Source organism: Manis javanica, chromosome 13 (assembly GCF_040802235.1).
Source record: "Manis javanica isolate MJ-LG chromosome 13, MJ_LKY, whole genome shotgun sequence".
NCBI classification, from domain to species: Eukaryota; Metazoa; Chordata; class Mammalia; order Pholidota; family Manidae; genus Manis; species Manis javanica.
The window spans coordinates 47270789-47290136 of record NC_133168.1 but is presented as its reverse complement, the minus strand read 5'-3'; the positions used below and the strand labels follow the sequence as shown (position 1 = coordinate 47290136).

The following is a 19348-nucleotide window of genomic DNA, read 5'->3' as shown; positions in this document are numbered from 1 at the left end:
TGTTTCTGCCTTTCAAATGATTTCATTAGTGTTTTCCATCACTAAATGGATGTTGCAAGTACTAAACATTATATTTTGAAGATTGTGAACATGAAAAGAAACAATGATTCTAAGAGTAGATAATACTTTGGAAATTGAAGAAATCTGCAGGGATGGGAGGAAAGGATAAGGCAAGATACAAAACAGGAAGAAAGGCACTAAGTGCATAAAACATGGTAGGAAGCCAAAGGGCTGAGGGAGAGAAATTAAATATAATAACTCCCTTCTCCTACATTTCAAAGCAAAATTTGACAAACCGGACAAGTGTTTCACAGCTTTGCCCATGAAATACTTTGGTAAACTTGTCTTAGCTATGGAAACAATGAAACAAGTCAAATTAGAAATAAAACAAGATCTTTGTATGATTTTGGTATTGTTTAAAAAGCAGATATGCATCATGTCAGATGTTTACAGTGTATACTTATTATTCTGAAGGATATTTCATGATTATATGTCCATATTCCATAAAATATAATGAGCTATCTAATTAGTATTCTACTGATTACACTGTAGAAAATTACATTATTATTTCTGTCAATTAGGATAATCAGGTTGCAATTAATGAGGCATTAATGGCTGATATTAAGTATGTATAGATTTCTATGGCTGTCTTATTTCTGGAATTAGCAATTACTCATATCTCCCAAGTGTGTATTTAGTATACTGATATTTCTTTGCCTAAAATGTGATATTATTCAATAAAATCCATGAAAAATAAGTGGCATTTGTGCTTCCAGACATTAGATTTCATGTAATACAAAAGTAAAAATGGTCATCTCATTTAAAAGTGTACATGTTTTGCTTTAGGTATAAAATGTAACTGGATTCTGTTCAGAAACTCTTCCCTAAATCTGATCCTTTGCAAAAAATAAGAAAATCAGGCTTTTCTAGCAGAAACAATAAATAAACAAAACAATCCTTTTCAAGGCATAATTCTCAATTATGGCAGCCTGGGCTTACAGAGACTAAAGTTATGACCGGGTGGTGTATACACAGTATAAACACAAAAGTTCAGTAATTAGCTTTGAGTTAATTTTCAAGTTCCAGTGGCCTGGTGCATAATCAGGCAAAAGGTCGTTACCCACACTGGTATATTTCACATAGAACACACAGCAGCTAGAAATGGAAATGGACATGTCTTCACTTAAGTTTGCACAAATCAATCCCAGAAACCACTCATATAGGAGTAGTGGATTCTTTTTTATATTCATTTTAGAGCCAGTTCACTCACACAAAAATGTTTTTAGCAAACCAGAGAAGTCAGAAAAAACTTAGTTAAATTAAATAGATGAAAAAAAATTGGTTACTTTTCCACACTTAAATTTTTTGCCCATAAGTAATATTGGACAGGGATTACCCTACAGAAGGGTATATGCTTCTAGATTTTGTTAATTTTGAACTTTTTTTTGGAAGGAGCTCATGTGCATCTGTTTTGTCAGCCTAACACCCTTGTTTCTGCATAGAATTGCCAAAATGGCTCACATGTAAGGATTTCCATGGAGGAACTCCTCCAGGAGGAGGGCCATCACCATAGACAACCACATTATAACACGAACTAGGGGTGGGTAGACTGGGAGGGAAGTGGGAAATTCCTGTGTTCCATCAAATTTTCTTTCATAGTGCTGTGAATTGCTTCCTTTTTCCTCTGAAGTCTCAGCCCCCTACCTACTTCTCCTTAGTTCAAGATGCCATATATACGCCTCAGTGCCCTTGACTGTCTTTAGAATCTATGTCCATGGATGCCCAATATATATGTATTTACACTTTTTTTCTTCTCCTGTTAATCTGTCTCATGTTAATTTGATTCTTAAACCAGCTCAAGAGGTAGAAGAAATTTTTTCCTCCCCATAAAGAGTGAAATTGCACACCCAAGAGATACCTTCCTTCCGCCCTCTTGCTGGTGAACATGGAGCACAGTATGGAGTACCTTGCCTGGACTTTCAAATATGCTATTGTTGGAATACTAGTTCACATGTACAATGCTAACTTTGAATTAAGTTCCTTTGGCTTTGCCTTAATTAGTTCTTCCTGCTGACTTTAAATAACAGAAGAAGATAAATGAGGATGAGGAGGAGGAAGAAAAACTCTTCTTTTGCTGGCTCACCTGCTACTATAACAAGGCTGCATGGTAGAATAGTCTTCTGCAGAAGTTTCTTTGTGGAATATTTAAACATAATTACTTTTAGTTAAAAACAAAAACAAAACTGTTTTTAAGGTGGTGTAGTATCTTCAGGATTTCTTGATGCTTACATTATTTACATGAGGTATAATGCCCAATTTAAGGAACTAACTAAGCCTACTTTTAAAAAATGTTGCATATAGGTATTATGGTCATTTTTCTCCTTTTTAGAGAAATAAAGAAAGATTGATAATGAAAAAAAATGTTTCACATGTCTTTGGCCTCAACAATGGTCATGTGACTTAGGCAGACCAATCACAGTACTGTAGTTCCCCAGCCACAGTGATTGGTTCAAGGGATGGACAAATGACTCAAGCAGGGTCAGTTTGAGTCCTTTCATGAGCTTGGAGGAGGGGACACTGAAGGAGAGAGAGAGTACTATCTGTTTTTTTGGATTGAAGCAATATGGATACAGACTTAAGGCTGCTCAGAGCCAGCTTTCTCCCTGAATGGAAAAAGATTCTCTGCAGCAGGGAGAACAAGGCCAATGAACAGAGAAGAACAGAGGCAGCATGAGTTGAAATGGCAAGAAAGAGCCAAATAATATTGTATGACCCCTTTGAGCAAGCTGTGCCTAAAGCTGAAGGTTTTCTTTTTGCTTAAGGTAAATTAAAATCTGTCATTTTTCAACTAAAATGCTCTGATGACTATAGAAGGGGTAACATAAACTTGCTGAAAAAAGATTATCAATGGGGAAAAAAAATACTAATACTAATATGCGTTTTTCTGTTAAAGCAATAGTCACATGTGTTTGCAGATAATGTTTTTGGAGAAACTAAAATACAGAAAGAAAAATTAAAGAAGTATTTTTAATTTAGGACTTGCAAAATTGGGTGCTTTGAACTAAAGGTAAAAAGGAATGAACTGAAGATTAAATACAAAGAGAAATATATGTGGACAGCAGAAACATAGTGGACTAAGAGGTTTTGAATAATTTTCCATTTACACTCAGTTTGTACATGTTAGTAATAATAATAGCCCAGAGGTTCCAGACACTATGGTAGAAACTTTATACTTGGATTTGTCCATCAGTAAAAAATATATACCTCATTCTTTTTGGGTCCAGTTTGACTCATCTACAAGGATTAAACTTTTGAGTGGTCCATTCCCATTCTGAAAATGATATGGTTTTAATGTAAACAAGTTTCAGAACGTTTCTGTTTCAATGATATCACAGGATTTAATTGTAACCTCATTGCATTCACTTGGTCACACCTCTTTGGAGGCCTAAGGACAAGGTATCCAGTTGTTTGTGTCAGGCTATAAAAATCTCCAAAGTTAGTCTGTAATGCTTCTATGAAGAAGTTGCTGGAGTAAATAAAAAGAGAACAAGATAATGATCTTTGGAAAGAATAATTCTCTTGTGCCTTCAAATGTGGGGTGTCTTCTCTGCCAAAGAGGTTTTAGCAACACCAGCAGTTTCAAGGAGCAACTGTATTAGGGAGGTAGGAAGGAGGACAGGGGCATGAAAGGAGGAAGTGTCTTTTTGCTGGAGAAATGTTTATTTTGTAATTAGCAAAGGACAAGAAGGCCCTTTTGGAAACTATACTTGGGGGTCCAGAATTTAAATTTATGCTGATGCTCTCTGAATCTCTCTCTAGGGAACCCTTCTAATTGGCAGGGATCTCAGTTGGCTGGAACAGGCTGCAAATGAAGCCAAGATCTTGGGGTCATTTCTCCAAAGGGTCCCGTTAACTCAGCTCAGTTCCACAGCCACAAGCTGCACCTTTAACCCCACTTAGCCATCTTGCAAACACACATTAGCACACCAACATGATGGTCACAGAAAAAATACAGAGGCTCACCTTGAGACCAAACAAAAAGTAGGCAGAGATATCTAATTATTGCCAACAAACCAAATGTCTTTGTAAATGTGTTAGCAAACTCTAATGAAGACTGCAGCTACTGTTGGAGCAATTGCAAAGATGAAAACTCAACATGAATATAGGCTACAAGTACACTGATCACCAACGGTCATTACCTGTGGTAATGATGCCAACACATAGGACAGGAGATTCACAATGGGAGAAGTACAATGAATAATCTACACTACATCTCCTATATCAACTATTGAGTGTGTTGTTACAAAGAAAGAGACAGTACCTTAGTAAGAGAGTGTTGACTGAATGAGCAAACACACTTATCTAACGGCAAATAAGAGAAAGACCCCTGTGGTAGATTGCAAAAATGGTTACAGCTCTCCACCCAACCTGTATATATAAGCCATCTTGCAGCTCCTCCCACCAAGAGCTAAACTCTTCAACTCTTGAATCGGGAATGGCCTTGTGACGGGCATAGGTTAACAGAATGTGGTGAAAGTAAAACTGTGCCAGTTCTGAACCTGGCCTCAAGAGGAATTGCTTCTCCTCACCCCCTCGGAGCCTTGTAGAGCTGCCAGCCACCTGGATGATGATAGAAACACAGTACAATTTCCTCAGTCCTCAGCCAGACAACCACAGGAGGGAACCAAGCCAGAATTGCAAAGTGGACCTCAGCCCAAATGGCCCACCCATATTTACTGTTAAATAAATATTGCTGTTTTAAGAGTCTATATTTTGGGGTTAGTTGTTATGCAGAAAAAGTTAACTGAAACAGCTTCACCCTCAGGCATGGGATCTAAATAATGGCAAGATCATTGTTTGTTTAGGGGTTTAAAATGCTTTGTATGCTACAGCTACTACTATAGTTAACGACCTGACCAGTGCGTATTATGTTCCACTTATCAGTGTGTGGGAAAACAACAGATATTTTTAAATATCACAAAAAAGAAATTTCAGAAACCATAGGTATTTGCAAGGATGATTTGTGGTAAAGAGTGTTTGGGAAGAGGGATGCTGACATACACACCAACAGAGCAAAGCAGCCTGAAAATGACTTCACTACCATCACAGCAAGGAAGGGGCTGCACAGACAGTGAGAACACTTAAGTATTTCCCACCATGAATAATGTCCACCATGAATTTTGACCATCACTAATAATGTCCCAAATATCTTAGCCTACAAAAGATGGAATAATATGAACTTGGCATTAATTATAAGGAGATCCTAACTGCTGGTTGAATGATACAAAATGGTACAGTACACAGGATTGCAAGGCAGGAAGTAAAAGGCTTCTAATTTTCTGCAGAGTTTTTCCTTTAACATCGAGAAATTTAAGAATGTACAATGGGATTGTCAATATGTTAGAGGCCAGAAACTGAACAATTATCATTTCATTTTTTTCAACATTTATTTAGGTACTGGCTATAGTCTTTCAGCCTCATTATTACAGAGGGGAGTAAACTATATGTATAAAGGATCATAGCATATTCTTCAACCTAGAAACATGGTCAACAGAAAATCCTCCCAAAGATCCTGCTATTGTAATATAAGTGTTAGGGGATATAATGAGAGGTTGGGGCCTCTTGTAGAGGCTATACATTTCTTTAAGTTATATAGGTAATAAATTCTGAAACATATCCATCGAGTTTGCAAGCTGATTTGGTGTTTCAGGCATTAAATTGGTGTCAGTGGGAAAGAAACAAAAAAGAATAAAAGTTGAGCAATTTAGCTAAAGAGAAAAACATATTCATATAAAATCAGGACTAGGTTATAAGTGAACATGACTGAAAAGGATCTGAAGATGAACTGATTTTGGGGGGATTTTTAGAGGTCAGTGGTGTCTATATCCTTCAAAACCAGTAGAACACCTGTACTATTCTTAAAAGCCTAATGTTAAATTAGGTTATTGTATACACAAACTGGAATTCTTTAATGAATAACAATTATACTCTAGGTCTGGTATTAGTATTACAAAACTCAGAGAGTGAAAATTTTGAAGTATCAGGTTGAGTCATTGTGGGGAAGTTGGGGTTCCTATAAACAGGATTCTCACTGAACTTAAACCACCTGATGATATAACTGGCCTGTTGCTAGGCTACCGCTTCCACACCTCCCACACCTTGAGGCAGTAAGCTATTATTGCACTATATAGAGAGCTTGACCCAGTGCTCTGGGCAGAGGCAGAGATGTTAGTGCTCGACCTACGGAGAACAAGCCAGGTAATAAACCAAAAGAACGTTCACCCAAAAGAACGTTTGCTGTCATTTTCTTTGGTCACATTGAATCCATAGCGAATTTGCTCAGGGCTGAAACCCATTGGCAAGACAATTAGCAAAGTTGGCAGGGTTCATTGTTGACCAAGGAAAAAGACAGGCTGCCCTTATGGGAGGGGTGCTTCAGCAGGCATCCCCTGTGAATGGGGTGGCAGTAGATTGTCCCACAATGGGTATGTGGTCTGAGGTGGCTTGCCTCCTAGAGGACTGGGCCACACCCCAGGACTGGAGGCAAGTGGAAGTGACACCTGAGGCTGTAGAGGTGGCCCTTGGTATACATAGTAAGTAGGTCTTTTGAGAGACAGAGTGCTCATGAGGCAGCGGGGACTGTGGGATGGCTGCTTCTCACAGTATTAAAAAAGTCTACAGAAGAGAAGGACATGCTCCTAAAAAATACCCAAATGGTGGCATGAGAACCCAAGCTGCAAACTTCTGTGGATTCCCTGAAGAAGGAAGTGGCATTTCCTGAAGAAGGAATGCAGGAGGAGGTGGCGTGAGAGCACCGGCAGTGAGGTGCCATTGAAGAGATAAAAGATTCCTTACAGAAAGAGATGGCAGCAATGCCAGGTGCTCTGAAGGAGGAAAAGGCCATAGGGAAAAAGAAAAACTCCTGAGGTGGCACGAGAACACCAGATGCAAACATTGAGGTGAAGGTAAGAAACCTGCTGAAGACTGAGCTAGCATTGCTGCAAGGGATGGTAGAAAAGGTACAGGTTGTAGCAGAAGAGGCACTCGGTGGAGGGGAGAGAAAGGTGCCATCAGCCCCTGGAAATGGAGGAGCTGGTGAAGGATGAAGGGGTGGTGCCAGAGGCACTGACCCCTCCTGTATTGAAAACATGGCCAGTGGTTGTAAAGAAAATAAAGACCCAGCAGCTAAAAGTTCCCCAAGAGGAGAAACAGTCCCCTCTCCAAGTCATGGAGCACTCTATGCTCCGCCCCTTTACTCAGGCTTAGCTGGTGGATTTGGGCTCCCAGTTTAGGCAGAAGCCCTCTGAGTCAATATCAGCTTGGCTCCTGCATCTGTGGGACTTAGGGGTGGATGGAATTGTTCTGTTGGGATCAGAGATAGGAAAGCTGTGTTCCCTGACAGTGCAGCCTGCCTTGAGGCAGTGATTACAAAATGCACATCAGACCCCAGGGAGGCACTCTCTCCTCAACTGGCTCATGGCTGCACTTCATGCTGTGTGGCCCAATCAGGGCGATGTACCATCCTCTCCTGTTAGATGGCAGATGTATGCTGAGCTCCAACAAGTGTTACAGGAGCCAGGCATAAGAAATGCCATCTATAGTCCAGAGAATTATGACCCAGATCACTGCTGGGATGAGAAATACTGTGCTTAAATGGCTCCAACATCCTCCTTTGGGTCTCTGGTGGCCATTCTTCCCCCTCACTTAGGGCAGCCAATAAGCAAGATGACATTTACAGTAGCAGACTCAGGAAAGGCTGAAGCAATGAGAACACAAAAAGAAGTAAGGTCTGCTACTCACAAGAAGAATTTAAAGAGCCCCATGAAGGTTACGAGGACCCAGATGTGGGTTGATTTAATACAGGCAGGAGAAGATGGAAGGAAATCAGATGGGAAGTCAAATAAGATCTTACCAGAGCTATGGCAACAACTGAAACTAGAACAGCAGTTCCAGCCATTAAGACCAAAGAGGCAGAGGTCAAAGACAGAGCCACAAGTCCAGCCTGTTTGTTTGCAAGACTTCCTGCTGGAGAGTGAGCCAACCTCACTTGGGCTCACACAGGAAGATGATTGGGGAACACAGTTTGACTGAGGGGAAGGTCGAGGTGTCTGCCCTGAGGGACCAGTGGGGGAACCAGAGGCCATATGTTGAAATAGCTATCCATTGGTCCCCAGTGAACATACAACATGTCCTGGCTCTGGTGGACCTGGGGGCTGAATGCTCACTGATTCATGGTAACCCTGAGCAGTTCCTGGGACCCCCACTATCATAGATGGATGGGGGATAAGGCTATCAGAGTGAAACAAGTCCAAATCCCTTTGGGAATAGGGCATCTACCCCCAAAAGAGTATACTGTGTATATATCTCCTATCCCTGAGTATACTTTGGGGATTGATATCCTGCAGGGTCTACGGTTGCAGACCACTGCAGGTGAGTTCAGACTGAGAGTATGTGTGGTGAAGGCAGTTTTGAGGGGACATGCTAGGCACCTGCCCAGAACTTTGCCTGTTCCTTGGTGGGTGACTACTACCAAACAATAGAAATTGCCTGGAGGGCATAAAGAGATTGGAGAAACTCTCCAGGAGCTGGAAAAGGTGGTATTATAAAGCCGACCCATAGTCCTTTCAGTTCCCCAGTGTGGCCAGTAAAAAAGCCAGATGACTATGGATTACAGAGAACTGAATAAAGTCATACCCCCTATTCATGCTGCTGTCCCCTCTATTGCAGACCTGATGGATACCCTCAGCCGTAAACTAGGAACACACCATTATGTGGTAGATCTTGCTAATGCCTTCTTTTCCATTGACACTGAGCAGGAAAGTCAGAACAGCTTGCCTTCACATGGGAAGGACAGCAATGGACTTTCACTGTCCTTCCACAGGGATACCTCCACAGCCCCACCATCTGTCATGGACTTGTAGCCCAGGAGTTGGCTACACAGGAGAAACTACCAATGGTGTGGCTGTACCATTATATTGATGATGTCATGCTCACGTAGATTCTCTTTCAGATCTAGAAGGTGCAGCACCTAGACTGTTACAACATTTATAGGAGAAAGGATGGGCTGTGAACAGTACCAAGGTTCAGGGACCTGGTTCGTCTGTCAAATTCTTGGGGTTTCATCTGGTCAGGTAAGACCAAAGTTATACCAGAAGCAGTTATAGATAAAGTCCAGGCCCTTCTTACCCCTACAACTGTAGCATTGCTACAGGAGTTTATGAGTCTTCTAGGCTACTGGAGAGTATTTATCCTTCACTTGGCACAAATTCTGAAGTCCTTATACCAGTTGGGCATAGGGTGGTACTGGGATGAGACATGTGCACCTGCCTTTACTACAGCAAAATGGGCAGTCAAGGCTGTGCAGGCATTGAGTGTGATAGACCCATCAAGACCCTGTGAGCTGGATGTTCATGTGACTGAAGACGGTTATGGCTGGGGTCTCTGTCAGCGACTTGAATGAACTTGCTAACCTACTGGATTCTGATCACAAGTCTAGAAAGTGGCAGAGGTACGATACATGTTGATAGAGAAACAACTGGCTGCTGTGTGTCATGCCTTGCTGGCTACAGAACCCATCACTGGAATGGCCCTGATAAAGGTAATAACCATGTATCCCATCTTGTGGTGGGTACAAGACTGGACCTAAAAGCCAAGGAGTAGTATGGCCCAAATGCCCACACTGGCCAAGTGCAGTTCTTACCTAGAGCCCACTCTAGTAGCCCCTTGAGTGAAGAACTCCAATGCTTATTGGGGCCGGTGACATATACTAGTGAAAAGCAGGAAGAACTTGATTTTGAACCATTAGTAGCAGAGAGTCCCTATCAGGAGGGAAGAGCCCCTATACCTGAAGATGCATGGTACACAGATGACTCTAGCTGTGGGCAGCCCCCAAAATGGAGGGCATAGCTTTCCATCCTAAGGCTGAGACAATATGGATGGAAGATGTTGAGGGGAAGAGAAGCCAATGGACAGAGTTGTGTGCCGTGTGGCTTGTGATCAGCCAGGAGCCATCCCCTATAGTTGTCTGCACTGACAGCTGGGCTGTCTATGGGTGCTTGACCCTGTGGCTACCAACCTGGTACCATGACAACTGGCTGGTTGGTCACCGACCCCTTTGGGGGCAAGAAGTGGGGCAAGACTTACGGTCCTGTGGTCAGACCAAAAAGTTACAGTATATCATATGACAGGTCATTTGCCACTGGCATCCCCAGGAAATGATGAAGCAGATAAATTGGCCCAGATATGTTGGTTAGAAGGAAAGCCTGCCTCTGATGTAGCCCAATGGTTACATCAGTGTTTGTTGTATGCAAGGCAAAAGACAACATGGACTGTAGCCCATCAGTGGGGCTTGCCTTTGACCTTTGAAGAAGTTAGTAGAGCCCGGCAGGATTGTGCTGTGTGCTCCAAAAGGGACTTACACCATGTTCCACAGCAACATGGGACAAAAGCTAAGGGGCCTATACCTGTTGTCAGGTGGCAGATAGACTATATTGGGCTTCTACCTGTGTCAGAAGGATATCGGTACGCGATGACTTGTGTGGACACAGCTACTGGACTTCTGGTTGCTTTTCCTACCTGTTGTGCAGACCAGCAGGTGACCAAAAGAGGCCTGGAGGATCCCTTTGCTGCCTACGGCCAAGCACAGGTGATTGAGAGTGATCAGGGCACCCATTTTACTGGACATACACTGCAACAATGGGTGCAACAGCTGAAAATCAAGTGGAAGTTTCATGTGCCTCAGAATCCTACCACAGCAGACATGATAGAGAGGCACAATGGCTTGTTAAAATCTGAACTAAAGTCAGATACCAATAGTCTGTGGGGATGGTCAGTCCGCTTATGAACTGTGCTATGGCATTTGAATGAGAGTCCCCAAAAGGGAGCCTGAGCCCTGTAGACATGTTAACACATATGGCTGCCTCCCCTGTACAACTGCAAGTACAAACCAAGGAAGAATCACTGAAGCCGGGGTTCGGCCACCAGAATAATACCTTGCTGCCAGCATCAACTGCACTGAACCCCAGATTCCACTGAGTGGACGTGGCCTTGGACCTTTTGACACATGGACCAACGATGGCTGGCTCTCCTGGGACCTTAGGGACAAGGTCTGGAAGCTGGCCTCCTGTGTATTCCTGGAATAACAGCAGGATGGCCCCCAAAAGTCACAGTAGTGTATCCTGAACGGCCAGAAGGTAGGAGCATCTTATGGGGGAGTTTTGTTTTATCATTATGGCCAGTGCATGTACCTCCCATAGCACTATATATAGACCCTTCAGTAACCCCCACGGGGAAAGGAGTAAAAGTATGGTATACTAGACCTGGAAGGGACCCCTTCCTGCTACAGTCCTATCACAGGACCACTCTCTTGCATGCATCCTACCTGATGGACAAGATTTGCCTACATTGGTGTCATTAAAACATGTGTCTTTGTGGTCTTTGTGGATTGAGAACTTCCTCTGGCTTGAGGATTATTATAATGTTTTTTACCTGTACCTTGTTATATCTTAGTTTTTGTTATTATCTCTAAATTGTTATCCTCTGTTGCTGTTGGAATCTGGTTACAGTGCTCCAGCTTTCTCACAAAGGGACCATTGCAGAAGGCTGAAAGTGTGTAGATTGTAAGGCGAGAATCCTGGAGGGGTGGAGTGTGGGATGTTCGGGTTCCTATGGCCAGGATCCTCACTGAACTTAAACCACCTGATGATGTAACTGGCCTGTTGCTGGGCTGCCGCTTCCACACCTTAAGGCAATAAGCTACTATTGTACTATATAGAGAGCTCGGCCCAGTGCTCTGGGCAGAGGCAGAGATGCTAGTGCTCAACCTACTGCCAGGAGAACAAGGCGGGTAATAAACCCTTTCACCCCAAAGAATGTTTGCTGTCATATTCTTTGGTCACATTGAATCCATAGCAAACTTGCCCAGGGCTGAAACCCGTGGCAAGACAGCCATACAAAACTGCTAATATTTGGCCACTTATGACCTACAAAAAAGGAAGTTCCATGTAGTTCAACCTATTGGGAGAGTATTAAAACACAGGAGATGGCTGTAGCCTCATAAGTAGTCTTGGTGAAAAGAAAGGTAAATGGTGATTAAACAACTGGCAGTCTTCTCCACTGAGGATATTAAATGAAAAATTGGGTTTAGCCTTTAAGAGGAGATATATACATTTATATTAAGGAATATCTCTCTCAGAGTAAAGGGTGTCATTTACTGAAATGGACTATACCTTTCCTGGTGGTTTTAAATATACCTGAATATTTTTAGGTGGTACTTGAGTATTTTAAATTAAAAGAATTTTAATTTTTAATAAAGTTTGATTATTACCTTATGTTGAGGGGACAAAATCTTCCCCTCTGTTCCATCAATTTGTCCTTGCTGCCAGGCTTCATATGAGGGTTTTCATTGGCAGCACCCGGTCTGCCCCAGAATCAGAACAAACAACGCATTTGGGCAGGGACTGACCAGGCCCCAAGAAGGGATAACAAAGAGGGAGTGTTGAGTTTTATAGCAGGGTTTCTCATCCTTGGCTCTAATAGCAGATAGCTGTGTGGGACTGTTCTGTGTATGGTAGGCTATTTAGCAGCATCCCTGGCCTCTACCCACTAGATGTCTGTACTGTTCCCCTCCCCCACGTTGTGATAATCAGATGTTTCACCTGTGAAGCAAAATCATGCCTGGTTGAGAACCACAGTCTCTAATGGCCTTACCTTAGCTCTGTATTTTGTTGAATTTTCTCTGACCTATGTCAAAGGACTAGCCTACTAACTGGGATAGAGAGAGAGAGCAGAAAGCTCCCTTCCTCTAGTGCTTAAATAGGATGTGTGTCTGTGGGCCAGCTGGTTTTCCTCCATGAGGTGAAGGTGGGGAGAGTACATCATGTAGATACTCTAAGCCAACTGGCATCCTACAATTTTGAGCTAATGAATCCATCTATTTGGATTTTGATGAATTGTTCTGGGACTCTTGGCTAAATGTCTTGGTTTGAATTTGAATGAATATTTAACATACATCCTTCCTGTAGAAAATCTGTATTCATCACTGGAATAGTTGTAAAGATTTTAAGAAGTAAACTAAATACAGAAGAGCAGACCTAGGGACAAAGCAGACTCATCATTTTTATTTCTTTTAAAACTGATTTTGCTGTAATTTTAAATATAGTGCTTGTGATAAACATAATATATATTTATAATACTGCATTTGACAGCATGTTTAATAACAATTGTAAGTTAACATATAACACTTTTCCTTTCTGTAAAACCTACTAGACTTTTACTACTTTGTTTTAATTTGGGGAAGGCATCTAAGGTGATCTATAATATACTCAAATAATGCAATAATTCCCAAACTACTTTTTCTCCCTAGAAATATTTCTAAATTTTTTTAAACAGGCATATGTCCTTTTGTTGTGCTTCACTTTATTGCACTTTGCAGATAGCGCATTTTTTATGAATTGAAAGTTTGTGGCAACCCTGCATATAGCAAGTCCATTGGCACCATTTCCCCAAAAGAATCTGCTCTCTTTGTGTCTGTGTGTCACATTTTGGTAATTCTCACAATATGTCAAAGCTTTTTGTTATTATTATATTTTATGGTGATCTGTGATCACAAATTTTTTATTTTAATTGTTTTGGGGCACCACAAAACTTGCTATATGATACAGCAAACTTAATAAATTTGTGTGCGTGTGTGTGTTGATTGCTCCACCAGCCAGTCATTTCCCCATCTTTCCTCCTCTCCTCAGGCCTCTCTATTCCCTGAGACATGATATTGAAATTAGGAATTAGGCCAATGAATAACTCAAAAACAGCCTCTAAGTGTTCAAGTGAAAGGAAAAGAGTCATAAGTCTCTCACTTTAAATCAAAAGCTAGAAATGATCAGGCTCATCAAGGAATGCATATCAAAAGTGGGAATAGACTGAAAGCTAGGTCTCTTGTGCCAGTTAGCCAAGTTGTAAATGCAAGGGAAAAGTTCTTGAAGGAAATCAGAAGTACTACTCCAATGAAAATAGGAATGATAAGAAATTAAACTGCTTTTTTTTGCTGATACGGAGGAAGTTTTAGTGATCAAGATAGAAGATCAAACCAGCTATAACATTCCCTTAAACCAAGCCCTAATCTAGAGCAAGACCTTAATTGTCCTCAACTTAATAAAAGATAAGAGAGGAGAGGAAGCTGCAGAAAAAAAGTCTGAAGCTAGCAGAGGTTGATACAAGAGTTTTAAGGGAAGAAGCTGTAACATGTATCTCCATAACATAAAGGTGCAGGTGAAGCAGCAAGTGCTGATGTAGACGCTGCAGCAAGTTATCCAGAAGACATAGCTAACTAAGTGATAAAGGTGGCTACAGTAAACAACAGATTTTCAGTGTACACTAAACAGCCCTTTCTCTTAGATGTAGATTCCATCTAGGACTTGCATAGCTAAAGAGAAGTCAATGCCTGGCTTCAAAGCTTCAAAGGACAGACTGACTCCCTTATTAGGGGCTCATGCAGCTGGTGACTTTAAGTTGAAGCCAATGATCATTTACCATTCCAAAAATCCTAAGGCCCTTAAGAGTTATGCTAAATCCACTCTGCCTGAGTTCTATAAATGGAACCACAAAGCCTGGATGACAGCACATCTGTTTACAACATGGTTTACTGAATATGTTAAGCCCACTGTTGAGACCTACTGCTCAGAAAAAATGATTCCTTTCAACATATTACTACTCATTGATAATGCACCTGGTCACCCAAGGGCTCTGATGGAAATGCATGAGATTAATGCTGTTTTCATGCCTGATAATGCAATGTCCATACCTCAGTCCATGGATCAAGGAATTCAACCTTCAAGTATTATTCTTTAAGAAATACATTTTGTAAGGTTATAGCTGCTAGAGATAGTGATTCCTCTGATGGATCTAGACAAAGTCAACTGAAAACCTTGTGGAAGAGACTCACCATTCTAGATGCCAGTAAGAACATTTGTAATTCATGGGAAGAGCTCAAAATATCAACATTAATGGGAGTTTGGAAGAAGTAGATTCCAATCCTCATGGATGACTTTAAGGGATTCACGACTTCCATGGAGGAAACAACTGCAGATGTGGTGGAAATAGCAAGAGAACCAGAATTAGAACTGGAGCCTGAAGATGGGACTGAATTGCTACAATCTTATGATAGAACTTGAATGGATGAGGAGTTCCTTCTTATGGATGAGCAAAGAAAATGGTTTCTTGAGATGGAATCTACTCCTGGTGAAGATGTTGTGAAGATTGTTGAAATGACAAGAAAGGATTTAAAATATATAAACTTCACTGATAGAGCAGCAGTAGGGTTCAAGAGGACTCAGTCCAATTTTGAAAGAAACTCTACTGTTGGTAAAATGCTGTCGAACAGCATCACAGGCTATAGAGAAATCATTCATGAAAGAAAGAGTCAATTGATGTAGCAAACTTCATGACTGTCTTATTCCAAGAAAATGCCACAGTCACCCCAACCTTGGCAACCACCACCCTGATCAATCGGCAGCCATCAACATGAAGGCAAGACCCTCCACCAGCGAAAAGGTTGCTACTGGCTGAAAGCTCATATGATGGTTAGCATTGTTTTTAGCAATAAAGTATTTTTTTAACTAAGCCATGTACATTGTTTTCAGACATAATTCTGTTTCACATTTAATAGACTACATTATGGTGTAAACATAACTTTCATGGACACGAGAAATCAAAAAATTCATTTGACTCACTTTGTGATGTTCGATTTATGGGGACTTCTGGAACCAAATCTCCACTGTACACCTGTATTTATCTTTTAATGGATTTCTTTTCTCTTTCTCTGCTAGGAGGGATGTTATTTCTTCTTTACATCAAGAAAGCAAAATCTGCCCCATTTGTTCTATGACTACCTGTCTCTTTTCTTAATCCCAAGATCAGGCACTACATGTAGTTAATTAGTATCTTCTTCATGCAATTAGCCAAAGATCAAAATTCCTTTCATTCTTTGTGAATTTCCTGAAAACTCAATTCCTATAGGAAATTCTGTTCAATTAATTAAAGGAAAGTATAAATGAATGAGAAATATGATCCTCTTCCCTCTGACCAAACCCCAGCCCCACAAACAAAACATCACCCTTTGCATCAAATACAGGTACAAATGTATTTCCTTGTCTTATTTCACTTCTCCTTATCTGAGATGGTTACACCCAGTATATCAAAAGAGTCAATAAGTATAAGTTGATGACCATTGAAAGTGCTATTTTCTCCTTGTTTTCATCTATGTCAATGTACTGTTTTAATGCATTTGGGATACTAGTCTATATATTAGCCTTTACAATCTCTTAAAACATATGATACATTTCTTTGACATTTCAGACATATAAATCAATTGGTATAGACTCAAGCCAGAAACTATTGCAATGCTAGTAACTTCTTATTAAAGCCAGTAATTAATTCATAGAGAAGTTAGGAGTGATTAAAAGGTAGGATTCAGGTAAAGAAAAATAATCCTGAAAGGTAATCGGATACAAATTTAGATTCTGGGCTACGAATGTAATGGAAATTAACATTTATCTCCTCAGATTCATTTGCTCTTAACTATTCTAAGCATGAGAGTAATGTTCGTAAAGAAAAATGAGTGTGTGAGTATGAGATGGAAACCAGTTTTTCCAAAATATACACATATTACACAGCATTGCACAACTAGAATAGTCTATTCTGTTACTAAAACCTACTTTCTTTTATTCTGCTTCTTTGTATACATTTTGGGAAGTCATTTCTGGATCTTATCATTCTTCCCTTGAGGCCTTGCCTTTGGCAAGTGCAACACAGCAGAAAAAGTCCTGAACACATGCTCCATACCTTTTCCAAATATGAGTTATCTACCTCTGTCCATTATTAACTTCTTCACCAGGAATGATACAGATTTAAGTTTAAATTCAAGTTTAAGTTTAAATGCAGGATTCTAAATTTTGTTTTAAAAAACCTTATCTTTCAGTTCACTCATCTAGAAATGCTGTAGCCATGAACCTAAAAGATCTTATTTCATGGGTCTATAAGCAGTCAGGAGCAACTCAATAGCTATTCTGAGGGGTAGAAGAAATCATCTTTATTGTGTTTATCTTTATATGTGTGTATACATTTGATTATATATATATATATATATCAGAGTCTAAATATATATATCAGAGTCTAAAGAGAGCACTCTGGGTAATGTTCTTATTTTGATATGATATTTGATATAGCGGTATGTCCGGAGGTCACAATTACTTTTCTATTTGGTTTCTTCATGTCAAATGGTGTATTTAGTAAGTTACCATTAAGAGAAGTTACAAAAACTGTTTAGAAGAAATAAGAAATAAAGGGAGAAGTGGTTTCTTTCTTATCTTAAATTTCTAGGGCACTTGGGAAAAAAATTTGACAGATAATATATATAGAAAAATTAACAGAGATTAAATAATAGAGGAACTAAATCTGGAATTTAATTTTAAGTGTGATCCATATTTCCTACTTGGTAGTCTATGCATTATCAAATTTGAAATAGAATAAAGCACCTAAATTTTTATAGTTGCATAAAGTTCTCTTTGTAAATGTGAAATGTCACTATGTCTTACTCAGAGTGGAGTAAAAAAGAGCAGAAAGAAACTTTGAAGCCAAGCTTATGTCACAGGTTACTATTTTAAACTTCTGTGGCATTATTTATCTTATCTTTGCTAGTTTTCAAAACAGACATTTTCAATGTTAATATTTAAGTCAAGTGCTACCAAAATATACTAGAAGACCACATTCTCAAATAAAATATGATTTTGTATCATAGCTTAGTTTTTCTACTGGGTAAGATATACTTCACTTATAAAACCAAGTATACTGAATACTGATTAGTAATGGAGAATCTTTGTGGAAAGAATTAAGATGAGCAAAGACCACCTGTAAGTCATTAAATTTCAAGTAAATGTAATAAACATAAGTAAATGTACGGCTATGGGAGCTTACCAACAAGTAAAGTGATGAAATATTTGATTTTCAAATCCAACTTTTGAAATCTAAGATGTTTTAAATTAATTGGTAACAAAAGCCAGAAAGACCTTTTTCACTAGCCAACTTTCATTCCTTAAACTTAATTTTAATCAAAACCTCTCACAAATTTACAAAAACTTGATGTTCCCTTTAAGACAATTCCTATCTTCAAGAATTTTATCACATTAAGTACTTAATTACTAATGGGGCAAACAGCCTTTACATATTCTGATGATGGCCAATTCTTTTGGTACAGTGAGACACTTTGCAAAATACAGGTCCCAAGGTGACCTAACTTCTTTCTTGCGTGATCAATGTTCAAGTTTGTATAACACGGTTCTCTGTGTACCCACTGAACATTGTTTGCATATCTATAATTTCTCTAAGTATCTGATATTGTGATTGATTATCTGTTAAAACAGTTTAATCCTCCACTGGACTCTGTATACCTTCAGGATATTCAGTTTTGAATCACCAGGGCTTAGCACTGTGTATGGCCATAAAGTAAAAATTCAATAAAACTATGCAGAATGAATGAAATAAGCAAAAACAGTTCAACTACAGAGGCAGCCAAACTCCTTTTAGTTGAGAGGATCAGTTATTGGTTCACCAGATAACTACTGATAGTTACATTAAACTACTTGATGTATTTGTTCTCAGTGGTGCTGAGGACATTACTGAGAAAGAAGGAAAAATTATATTCCAACAACTGCAGATCTTCTAAATAGAAATGTAATCACCCTAAAACATCATATTAAATGGTATATTTCTCCTTGGCAATCATAAGACTTCAGAACAAGCCCTGACACAGGGTTATTTAATATTCAACTAATAGGTTCAGCAATCTTGTATATAAAATTAGTGTAATATGAAAAAAGTCTGGGGATAAAACATCATTAATGCTTGTATTATATTTATAAAATATGGCCTTGGACATTTACTTCATATACAAAGTCAGTATTAAAAACATGTCCATTTAAATATTTTAAAAATCCCATGTAACCTTTAAAATATGTCTAGCTACAAAAGCTTATAACCTAATTGCTCTACTTTGGTTTGTGGGCAATGAAGAAAGGAGTAGCTTGATGGCTGGTGCCCCATCATCATGTTTTTTTGCCTAATGGCATTAGACTTTGTGTTTGTGAGGTGTCTCAAAAGTGTTTTAGGCATCGAGAAGACGGGTGACAGGAAAGATAATGGCACCTCGAAAATAGAGACCTAAATCCCTATAAGGGAGCCTCCTTCATTAGGACTGAATTAGTACACTTGTACAGTAGTTTACAGTTCTGTACCATTTAAAAAATTTACACATCCATATTCTGTAATTTACAGCCGACACATTGGTTGGTACACATTT

General features: G+C 39.7%; 1 protein-coding gene across 3 annotated transcripts in view; it reads right to left on the bottom strand.

The window, feature by feature from the left end:
• RSPO3 (R-spondin 3) overlaps window positions 1-19348 on the bottom strand; it is an 86999-nt gene that overhangs the window by 30793 nt on the left and 36858 nt on the right. For 2 of the 3 annotated variants that reach the window (XM_073219569.1, XM_073219570.1), the window contains one exon: window positions 14939-15075. The exons of the other annotated variant lie outside the window; for it this stretch is intronic. In XM_073219569.1, coding sequence (XP_073075670.1) covers window positions 14939-15075 — 137 coding nt within the window. The remainder of the gene's footprint in view (window positions 1-14938; window positions 15076-19348) is intronic. 3 annotated transcript variants of the gene reach the window in all.